Genomic DNA, 12408 nt, shown 5'->3' with positions numbered 1-12408 from the left:
CCCCACTCCCACCCGCGACCAGAGCTGGTAAGAAAACCCAATGCTTAAAGATACCCCTGTTCCCGACGTCCCACGGCATCGGGAGGGTCAATCGACAGTGTCCCTGCATCCCAACTTACCTTTCCAACCAGTAGTCACCTCCAAAAGATCTTCATCCCCAAGCCTGCAGTGTTTTTTGCAACTAGAGAATCCCCATTTATAGCAAGGCACCTAAATCCAAACTAGCACCCTGCACCGCTGCGGGTGTATTTTGTGTACTAAACGGGATTCCCCCTTGCCCTGAGCCGAACACCAGGAGATTTACTCCCACAACATTGTGGCCTGCTCGTGATCAGCCACCAACTGGAGGCACCCTATCTCCATTGGAGAACACTGGGCCTCAGCACTCTGCATCCGGCCGCCCCAGTGCCGCTGAGTGTGTTCTGAGAGTGCATCCTCGACCTTAGAGGAACACTGGTTCTAACCCCAGAATACCAACTCCCAAAAATCAGTACTTATCTGTAAACCGATAACTTCATTTCCTCCCATAGGATTGGATTGACTGCTTTTCCTTGAAAATTCTTCGAAGTGTGGAGTTGGTTTGTATGAAACATTGAAATACTGCTTAATTGTAAAAACTGAACTACTTACCTTTGTCTAGGAAAGATTTGTGTGATATCTAGGCATATCACACTGATTAGCAAAAGTAACTTAAAAATAATCCAATAAGTAACATGCACAGTAATCGGTAAAGTAACTAAAAATTAATTTTGAACGGTTGACTTGCCTGTAAATCAGCCAACTGAATTTGAACCTGCTTTCAACTGTAAATCACTGCGTACTATTTTGAAAATTATTTCACTTACCTGCACCAGGCTTGGCTTAGTTGTAGAAATAAAATAACAAAATAATATGTATGATACAAACAAAAATTGGTCTGAGTTCAGTCTTTGAGAGTGTGACATCATTTCTTGCATGATTGACACACAGGGCAGTGTGCCATGTCAATTTTGACATTTTTCACTTCATGCATGCTGCTGTGGCAGTTTGCAAGGCCTAGGTGAGGGTCCCTAGGGTGGCACAACTGGTGCTGCAGCCCTAGAGTACCCTCTTCAGTTCCAATGCCCTTGGTATCAGGGCAACCATTTACAGGGGCAGCTGAAGTGGTGCCAAACTGGGTACAGTTTTAGGAAAAGAATACAGGTGCTGGGGACCTGATTAGCAGGAAACCTGCATACTTTCAGTCGATGTTGCACCAGATACTGTGCAAAAAGTGGGGTGGGCGTACTGCAAAAGAACCGCATTTTCTCGCACAACCCAACCACTACTGATATTTATTGGTGCTTCCATGTCCTTCACCATCACTGACGCTAGCACTTGTCATGTTCGTTTATAATGATCCAGTCACCTGTTCCCTCATGAGGATATTGGTTTAGCTTCAGTCAATTGTATTTATACCCCTTAGTATTTATAATGTAATGCCTTTCCTAATTAAGTGATATGAACCTTTTTTAGCCTCTGCCAGCTTTGTGCTTTTATTTGAGACCCTCTGATCTAAAGTATAAATTCTCTTCCAAGCTCCCAAGTTACTGGAAGGTTAATGGTTTTACAATGTAATTACCTTTATATTGAGCTGTAATGCTTGCACCCCGCCTGCTAGACATTTCTTTCTTGTTGTTTGACCAGTAGTATTGTTAATTGCCTCTGAGATCCATGGTGAGAAATCACTCCATTGCTGTGTACAGTCTGCACATGCTTGAAGTACTCTGGTACCTGGTAGGTGAGTGCAAGTCCTCAAGACCCCCTGAGCTGCTAGGTAAGACCATGTGCCCACCCCTCCTTCGAGCTGTCAAGTGAGCATGTGGGGCCAGTGTCCCCATCAGGTGCTTTGTGAGCTGATGTCCCAAGTGACCTCTTGAGGTGTTAAGGGAGCACAAGTTCATAGAGGACCTAGTCATATTTTTGCAACTCTTTACTGATTTGTTTTCCTTTTCTAAGCATGTGACCGGTTCAGGGAGCCAAGAGTATTGAGGTAAATTGAGTCAACTGGTTCAAACTTAAATAGCCTTACATTTTGTCTGCACCAGTAGACAGATATTCAAACTTGAATGAGTTAACTTAGTAAACATTTTAGAAAGTTGAATTTCCCATTTTGCAAACATCTCGGTATCAAACCGCACTAGGTATGAACATCTTGTAGGCTTTTCAGTGCATATGTATTTTCCAGTCTGTCCAGTCTATTAAAGACCCACACATTGTTAATTGTTTCTTCACCTAATGATCTTGCCGATGTGCTTTTTTTATTCCAGGATGTGATATTTTTAACCTTTGTATCATTTTTAATGTACTTTTTTCAAACTGCTCTGTTTAATCAGGCTCGGGAGCGATAGTAGCGGCTATTGTTGGAGTAATAATCATTTCATTCTGGTCGCATTGAAAATGTACAATAGGTAATTTATGTTTGCATGATTCATATTGCTGTGCGCTATTTGAGTCGTGGTACTAGTAGGACTAGTGAAAAAGTTCTTAGATTGTAATGTCAAATCCTGTCTGGGAGTGTAAGTTTATTCAGCTGTACTGTGAATACTAACAGTGGTGGCGGCGGAGAATCCTACCTAACTAGAGAGGGCCATTAGAGAATGAGGTAATTTTGGCAAGATAAACCCAAGACAAGTTGGAAGCAGCTGAATATTACTGCACCTTTAGCTGTGGTATGGTTACCTTTGTTTCTTCTGATATGATGCCTATTCACCACCAGTTAACTATTGCTTACATTATTCTGTTGTTAATATGACCTAAATTCGGAAAGAATTCGAATTACTTGTGGATGCCACACACTTTGGCTACTTATAAAATAGCTAAACCTTAGAAGAAGGAGTTAACTTTGTGCAGTCGGATACTATCTCAATGTCAGTGGCGGTTCCTTTGGTAAGGCGGAGGCGCGTCGCCTCACTGAGCAGGTCAAAGAGGAAAAAATAAAATGATAATAAGTCATTGTTATTATTTTATTTTTCCCCTTGCTTATCTGGGTAGGGGTGCGACTGCTCTGCTCACAGAGCAGGGCAGGTGAGGAGTAGTTTGCCCATTCCAAGTGCGCAGGACGCTTTGGCCGGCCGTCTTAATCTGGTCAAACCGTCATGCGCACTTTGCATGTTCTCTAAGCTGTCTACATTACAGCCTGCATGGAGAACTTTGCCAGTCTCCCATTATCTGGCTGAGTGCTGCTCCATGGCGCTCAGAATTGCCTAGCAGGATGCTGGGAGCCAAGTGGTTCCTACTTCCTGCCCTGGAAGCAGGCAAAGAGGGAGAGGAGGAGGAGGCGGCAAACAGCAGACAGGTAAGTGTTCATTTTTTAATTCATTTCCCCCCTCCAACCCCCCCCCCCCCCTCTCGCTCCCCCCTTCACCCCCTGATCGGGCTCCGCATCCCAACCCCCTACCCCTGTTAAATACCAGACGCCACTGCTCAATGCACCAAAATACATTTAGGCGCATTGAAATAGGAGCTTTGTTAAATAAGGTGACTGTGGTTAGTAAAAATAAGATATGGCCCTGTTCTGTGGCGATTTTCCTTTCGTTGTACTCCTGGTGAGATCCAAGTCAGGCAAGGAATTACACTGGACAAAGAAAGCACCGTCACATCTGTGCAACAGCAGAGTACTTCTGACTTGAAGATTGTGGTAGTACAGAGACTGCGTAGGTTGCTTAGCAACTTGTTGCACATTCTCTGATTCCTGTACTTGCAGCATAGTCTGTGAAAGGTAGCCTGTAGGCATACATAACAGCCTACATCAGCATCTAACTCGCATATAGGTGCTTATTTCTACTAGTGTTACTTCCCTAAACTTTAATGTCCCCACCTGTACATCAATAACCATTTACTTCTCTCAATTATCATTACTTTTACCTTTCTCCCCTATTTCTCGTAATTCCCTAATGCTAAATCTTGCTTTAATGCTAAACTTTTCCATAACCTTATTTCTGATTTAATTACATTATTTTCAATTTCTCAACATCAAAACTTTACTATTAAATGTAATTAAAAAATGTTTAAAACATAACCTGCAACCCAATTCACATTAAACAATACATTATACTAAATTAATACTAACTCTACCCCTATTGTATTATCTACTTCATTGCATTAAATATAACCTTCTTGTAATCTTAATGCTAACCATAACCCTATAATTCAATCGTGATATTCTAACGTCTTACCCTAACCATAAATCGAATAACATTTAAATAATTATAATTCATTTTCTACAATTATTTTTAAACCGATCCAAACCACAATTGTGAATTCTTTAATTTATTTTAAATTACATAAACATAAACGAAGTCGCAACAGTAATACTTACCCTCACCCTAAACTGGACTGGTGCAATTTAAAATACTTGGTAATAATGTAATAACCTTTTTTTTTTAACACTATTCCTAAATTATGTTTATCTAAAAACAAGTTTGCCTAATACATTGGATGAAATTCTGGTATTATTCAGTATATACAAAGTAAACATGCCTTATTTTCAAGGAAAGAAATGACGTAGAAGTGTGGAAGTAATGTTTGGACACAGTATATGTATATTTTACGGGCTCTGTGTTTGATTTGGAAAACTTTCCATTTTATTGTATCCAGTCCCTTTTATCCCTTGTTTTCTTCTTTTCTCGAACAATTTTCCCCATTTATTTTAATGTCTTCATTTGTTTTACTATTTGCATTAGACAAGATAACATTAGGATTGGGTGAAAGGTATAATTTTGCATGCAGAATTAGACAAAGTGCACATGCTTTGTACTTTGAGAAATTTCGAAGCAACAAACAACCATCTTTACTATTGCTGCGTACCTTCCCCAATACTGCCTGCAGAGCGCCCCTTGTGTTTGCTTTTGAACCTGGTTACCAAATCTGTTTTCTTGTCTTCCTTCAAGCCTTTTTATTGAAGATTGAACCTGCCTTTCCAAAAGTACAGTAGTAATAAAACATGGGAAAACACCTTCCACTTTGATGTTTGAGAGGAAAAATATCCCTGTAAATATCTCCTAAGCATATTCCATATCTGACAATATGTACAAACGGCAGTAGTGGAACAATTAGTAGCACATCTATTTCCCTTGTGCATACAAGTCTTGGTGCCCCTGCAGATCAATTTCGGGAACGACTTCACCGCGAGGGAGGTTCGTAGACATATGGGGCATATCATAGCCCATGACTATGTGACTACACAAAATAAAGAATAACAACAACAAAAATTTGAAAAAATAAGAAGCGGCTTTATACATATGAATACGTGACGTGGTCTGCTACATAACGAAGAGAAAAAAATACCTAGGGACAAACGAATCCCCAGGACAAGACTTGGACGGACATACACTACCACTGTTTGGTCATTCGTGCTAAATATCGACTGAAGCCTTGAAAAAGTTTCTATGAAACGAAATACGTGTCGGCTGCCGGTTCAACGCTTGGAAGGAGGATTGCCACACCAACCTGATCATCCTGATTATATTGCTAATGTTTCTCAATCTTGTAATTTTGGCATATATTCATATTAAACTGATACGGCATGAACGACTTTGATGTCGTGCTGCTGGTACTTTGAATTGATTTGCTTGAATAACTTTATGAATTAATATATAATTGAATAGGAGTGCCGAGGTTTATTTCCATATTCCATTTCTATCTGTTACATCTAATAATCTAGGCACAAATAGAAAATAGATGTGCCAATACTCACCGAGATTTGATCACAAGTAGCAGCATAAAACATTATGATGATCTCAAGATGGTTTCACTTTAAGCATTCTGTTATTAACCAAAAGATATACCAATTCAGTCAGTTTCAAAGCATTCAAATGTTTAAAAATATCAGCATTTATCAGGACCAAAAAGTGAAAAGAAAATGAAAAAAGGTAAAGATTCACTCCCAGGCGGTCTAGGGTACGCCTTAGAGTGCGTAGACCGCCTGGGAGTGAATTTCGTCCTGATGAATGCTTCGCTGAATAGAGCAACTTAGAAGCAGAAACATGTTGACCTTTTAAAGGACATACTTGACTTGAATAGTTCTCAGGAAATGTCCGAATCACTGTTTTTAACAATGACAATTTGACTCCTTATTAAAATTGTTACGGAGGACAGCTTGCCATTTTTTAAATCACATGTCTTACACTTTTTCTTTTTCACATAGTTGGAATCTGCTCCACTGTAACTCAGTCGTAGCAGCAGTCCAGGGAGACAGTTTGTCCCCTTGGTAAAACCCTATGATGAAGCATGTCATCAACTACGTTGATGAGTGAGGGTTATAGTAAAAAGCTCTAAATATTCCAACCATAACGTGTTTCCTGTATCTATACTCTAATAGCTATATATGTTTCTTGCACCATTTGGGAGAGTCTTAGTTTTCCTTTTTTGTGCATATTACAGTCCTGGAATTGACAATTCCGCTATACTTCCTTGGTTACTCCTTTGTTGTTTTTGAGGCTTTCGAGATTCCACATGACCCTTCTTCAGAATATAATTACTACCTAGCTGGTATGTTTTTAATATCACCTGAAGAAAAGGTTTGAGCATTCTTTAAATATAAAGTAACACATTGGTATCTAATTTCCAGTTATTCCAATGAAAGGTATCCAAGGCCATAGTGTTTGGATCTGAGAATCCAGACAGATGCAGAGAAGTAAATTTGCTAAAGCTCACAAGGAACATCAACTTTCTTGCTTCTTTAGTTCCTATGAAAATCTCAGATAAATGCCAATGGTCTCATAATGTATTTGGCCTACAACAATCTCTACAAATATACACTTGCAGACTTTTTTTTGGTGTTTGAGTTTCTACAGTCCGTGATGAAGCTGACATGACTTCAGAAACTTCTAACCCAAAAGGTGTCCATCTCTGAATAATTTGATTGAGATATGTTACTGTAATATTCAGTAGGGGGCATTCGTTTCTCAAGATCAACAACCCATACACACCTGGGGGCATTTTGTTAAAACAGTCCAACAGACCAAGAAAAGAGCCTATAAAGAAAAGATTCAAGTATTTCTGAACAATTAATAGATCTTAACTATAAAGACTACTCTTACTCAGATGTGTAAATGAATGAATAAATGTTCTTTCTGATAATACCAAAATATACAGCTCGTATCAGCTGCTTAAAAAAATAAAAGTAGGTACAAACAGATGTGTTTGTTGTCCAGAGAATGCTAAATGGATACGTTTGGCTCTGTTGGAAATATATGGTCAAATACTCTGAACAGAATTATAAAAATAATGTAATGAATAATTCATGGACCTATACAGTTGCAGTAGTTGAAATAATTTGATTACATTTTTAACTGAAAGATATACAGTGTTATACATTGTATGTAACAAAACTGAATTAATTCTTTGGTAGGTCTAATGCACTAGGGAGATATGACTGCCCAGATTCTGAATCGGACAATTAGCTTGGTTCAGGATGTTGAAAAAAACGGTCTGTTATGCGTTTTATATTGTTAATATATTTGTGAGCCACCTTGAAAAGGTGTCTCTGCACATTGGTTGCTGGTGCAAAGGCTACAATTAAATAAGATGCAGCATGTATATTCAACACTCATTCCTTGTGATGTTTCATACAATAGTGCTGTACTATGCCTGTAAATGACTGGTTGTGCAACACCACTCCTGACCTCTTCCTGTGGACAGGACATATCTAAAGGTAAGAGCTTTAACAAAGGAAGATGTTGAGGAAGCCTGTCCCTGGGTATGCTCCAGATTTCTATTGAGGTTTAGTTAGCCCATACGTAAAGTGGAATATAAAACCCCAACAAGCATCTTGGTAGTTCAAGCACCACCTTACACATGCAACGGTTTATGTGAAGGTGTAGAGGGTCATTCAAGCCTCTAATGTTTTCAGAAGTCAACATGTAAAAGAATTATGGGACCTATTTGTGCCGTGGACATAACAAGAAATCTTAGAAATCGGGAACAAATTAAAAACTTGGAAATCTGATAGGCATGACAATAGCAGGCAAACACTGATTTGAGTGGTGGTACTAAAATCCCTACTAATAACACTTCACAATTGCTGATAATTTGCATGCAGTTGAAATAGTTGTGAGTAGAGGCACTGCAAAGAGGTAAAATACAGGTCAGAAACAGTAAGCAGCAAAGCCAGTCAGGGCTGTTATGGAAAGCACATACTTTGAACGGTCCAAGGCTTATCAAGTTAATAGGTCATGTTGTTTGGCCCCCTACTGACAATTCATTTGGTATCGTAAACTTGGACACATCCTCTGAGTGTCCTAGAAGTTCACTAGTATGCTCTGTTCATGAGAAAAAGATGAGAGGTGATATACCAGCAGACCAATGACTCTAAATCCACAAATAGGCAGTGTTTGAAAGATAGACTTGTAACTGATGCGGTTCTAAATTCCCCTCACTTATCTCTCAATTTAAATGTTGATTTGTGATTCTGGCATAACTTTCAGATAGACTCCTTTAACACATCCAAGTAAGTAGTCAATTAGGTAACCCAAGTTAATACCTGGCAAAGCGAAGAAAATGCTGTTGCTGCCATCGCCATTAATTCTAGTTTGCATGAGTAGTGTTCTGTAGCAGAGGTATGTTCTGAATGTCACAGTATCCGCTGTACCTGTTACTTTACGGTTCACTCCAAGATAAAGTAATCTCTTTTCTTATGCATACTCTTCTGTTTGTTAATGGTGTGTCCCTGAACATTCCTGATTTTAACAAACAATACATTGCCACTACTAAAACATGTTCACTTTTGCCCACACACCAAGGTAAGTCTACTTCAGAGTCTTATTTCCTTAATATTTGCACCACACTCAATTATGCTAAAAATAATTGTAGTAAAAATGCAACACTGTCCTTTTAGAATGCCCTTTGTTCATTAATAAATTAGCAGGAATTATAAACTTGAAACTTTTCCAAGACCTGTTTCCTTAATCCTCTAACAAATGCCAGAAATTGGTAAATTTCATGTAGATGTGGTATTTCTTTGACTGGTTGTCAAGATCATTGTCAAGGTCAAACTCTACCATTACTATTGGATTTTTCAACATTTATTGACTTAAATGTGTTACAGTAGCATAAAATAGATAGCTTGGTTTGAATATACTGTTACTAATCTTTACAAAAACATAGAAACTTAATTCATTGAGCATTTGGTCAGCTGATGGATGTTCAGTGTTTCTTGTATTTTTTACTCTGGGGTAGAAACGTGTTTTTTCTTCAACTGGGGGAGATCCTTCGTAGTCCTTGCCTTTTTGCTCTTCTACTGTCCCTTAGATTATTTGTAGATATTTCTACACCTCCTTTCCCTTTCATTTCCACCTCATACATCCTGGCCAATTGTTAAAGATGTACTATATACTCCGGCACAATGCATGCTAACAATTTTAGGGTTCTTATTATTAGACAGTAGGCTAGCGTGCATGCTAGCCTACTGTTTGAACCATAGTCTGGGTAAAATAAAATATTTTGAAATAGTACAAGCTTGCCTGCCATATGAAAATAGCTGATGGGTGATCATAAAAGTGTGTTTTGTCCCAGGTGGCCTTTGGCAACAACTCTAAAAGATTAGCGACTTTGAAAGGCTCCCTCCAGGTAAAAAGATGAATGCCGTTTTTGAAAAAATCTTTCATGGGTGACCTCAAGGGAATACCAATGTTGCTACTCGGCTGTATATGTGTACTGCTCTGAAGGAATGAGTCCGTGCAACTGTGTGGGTGATGCACATCCCAATTTATTGCACCAATGCCATTTCCCTGATACAGATCATTGCTAACCATAATTTGTCTACACCCTGTCAAATATGAAGTTACAGATGTTCATAACGTACTCGGAATCCAATTTTCTCTTTTAGTTAACACATACTTGCTGCTCTGAATTTTTTACTTAAACCTGTACTTTTCCCAAACTGTTCAGTCTTTGTAGCTTCAACTAGTAGGGCACCACACCAAACTATAAATCAGTTAGGGGTCATTCTTAGTAGCATTCTATAACTGCACACAACCTAACCAAAATGCAGCGTGGTTAGGAGTCCTTCATGGTGGTATTCTATTTTCCACATTCGTTCTTTAGGAGTTGTGTGTCCACAGAATAGTCTAATTCCCTGTAAGGATGTATGTTCTAGGCTGTACATTCTTGCTAGGGTTCAAAGAATAGTATTCTACAGTCTATGCAGAGGAAGTGAATGCTAAAATGTTGGAAAAATACCGAAATCATAGCATAATAATATATTTTTCTTTTCTAAACAGAAATTTAAGAACGGAACGTGAATTTGGATCCCAAAACACAAACCCCACCAAAAGCAGAAAAAACGCCAAGTGCAACAGGGTAAAACGGCGTGAGAAGTCATCCGACCACTGTGTCATCTACACCAGTTGACATCCACTTGGAGAACAGATGACGAAAAGGACACATAACAGTGGAGGAAATGTATATTACTTGGAAACACAGACAGTGCTGATGGGGCAAGCCTACCTCTGAACTATTTGAACATGAATTTGAAGGAATGATAGCTATCTTCTTTAAATCTGTGTTAGCAGTAACGGATTCAACTCTTTGACGAAACTTGTCCACATTTGGATTTTATCTCTAAGGATAATGGATCAAGTTTTACACTTTTGATTTGTGTTGGTCTATTTTAACAATAGCAGTAAGCTCTATGTTGTATGTTGATAGTATAGTGCATCACAAAATAATTGAATGTCAATAATAGCTGCCATGTTTTCTGCTCTTCTCCAAATAGATTTTTGTATTTGTACGCATTTGCAGGATTGTTTTTCAGAGATGTCTCCATGACTGGTGTGGCTGCATTGCACGTTCATTCATAAAATAGTCATGTGAAGTCGAAATTATTACTGCTGTAATTAGTTTTTGATTTGGTGGGTTTTTATAGTTAGTCTTTTATGCACCGTCAGTGAAAAGGAAACGTTCACTAGTCAAGTAATTACTGGTACGTTATTACTTAAGATGGGCACAAGGGAATCTGTGGCACTTCATGACATGAAAATAAAATAAAAAGTCACCTGTCTCCAGGCAGTGGCAACACACTGCTTAACACAGGTTGGGGCTATGCAAAGGGTATCCAGTCTGTTTTGCCGACATAAAAAATGCTACGCTTTTATTCATTTACTTACACAAACTCTAGCTTCTGAGCCATGTTGTTGAACCATGACATTAAATGCTGAGAATATACATCACATCCCACCATCTGTACTAGCAGATGAAATGAAATGAAATTTGATTTGTAGAGCGCACGGCTGCCCGAAAGCGTCCCAGCGCTTGCTTAGGGAACCCGTCCTGGTATTCCCCTGCGAGATAACCCATTACTAGGCATCCCCAAGGTGAAAGCCAGGCATCCCGCTGCGAGGGGCCGTTGTGGAGATTAAGCAAGCTATTGCCCAGAGTTACAGAGTGGGACTCCATGATTAGAATAGGCACCGAGGCGAGAATTGTCAGGTCCGGGGAAATTGAGCCCAAGACCCGCCGAGGTGGGAAATTGAACCCTGGTCCGGGCCAGACCTCTGCATCAGGGCCTGCCGCTCCAACCACTTGAGCCACACTTCTCCACACATAGCCAACATTTTTATAAATGTAGTGCACTAGTAAAAGGTGGAGCACTTGTTCATTGTTTTTGCTGCTTAGTAATTCCTAATTGGAGATTGCAAATGTTGCTACAATTTTCACATGTGATCGAAGGGCTTGTATCAGTGGAGAATTTCCTTGCCCTAAGTTTTCTTTATATGTGCTCAGTGGAGACTGTCAAAATGGTAGGATTTCTGTATTCTGAAGGGAAATTAATCACATTTCATCAGAATATTTAGAGAGACCATGTCATCGGAATTAACATTGTATTTGTAATTTTTGAGGAGAACCTTTGAGGATCTGCTGAATTAAACCGTTTCTCCATTGGTTATCGCTGTACTAGTGATTTTACAGTCGCCTCTGAAGAGAACGTGATGACATATTGCCAAATGTTAGGGCTTATCATAGCCTCTGGTCCCATTATTTTTCCAAGGCAGGTGGAACCTTTGTGCTACTTCCTCAAAGCAGGACTCCGGCATGGGTGGGTTGAGTATGTCCCATGCTGTCCAGCCTTAAGAGCAGCCTCATTTTCCTGCTAGCCAACTAGAAGGTTAAACTGAGCCCCAAAGGCCAAACCATGCTTAAAGTAAACATAAGGATTGCATAAAGGTACTCCAATTTATATTTATAGTTCAGTATAACAGTATTACGTTTGTCTATAGCTGTATTTTGCACACTTTTCATCATCCTAACTCAGTTTTCCTTTTCTTAACGAATGTATGACAGGTGATGACCGCCATTTTCAACTTTACTGAGTTGGTTGTGGGTTATTATTGGTTGATTTCATCTGCACGTGGCCCCCCGCTTTCTTTTTTATTTTTAATTAAGGTATTT

General features: G+C 39.2%; 1 protein-coding gene across 2 annotated transcripts in view; it reads left to right on the top strand.

Annotated features, from left to right (window-relative positions):
* The window catches only part of LOC147731353 (serine/arginine repetitive matrix protein 1-like), a 357020-nt gene extending 345117 nt beyond the window's left edge, over positions 1–11903 (top strand). The window contains exon 2 of one of the 2 annotated variants that reach the window (XR_015308433.1): positions 10242–10330. Coding sequence is in view for 1 of the 2 variants with exons in the window: in XM_086956400.1 (XP_086812526.1) it covers positions 10242–10371 (130 nt within the window). In the remaining variant the exon portion in view is untranslated. Of the gene's footprint in view, positions 1–10241 lie in introns of both variants that reach the window. The other variant, XM_086956400.1, reaches the window with a different exon arrangement.
* The last annotated feature ends 505 nt before the right edge of the window (positions 11904–12408 follow it).

This window comes from Lissotriton vulgaris, chromosome 2_1 (genome assembly GCF_964263255.1).
Source record: "Lissotriton vulgaris chromosome 2_1, aLisVul1.2, whole genome shotgun sequence".
NCBI classification, from domain to species: Eukaryota; Metazoa; Chordata; class Amphibia; order Caudata; family Salamandridae; genus Lissotriton; species Lissotriton vulgaris.
Note: the sequence above shows the minus strand (reverse complement) of the source record. Positions and strands in the feature narration are given on the sequence as shown.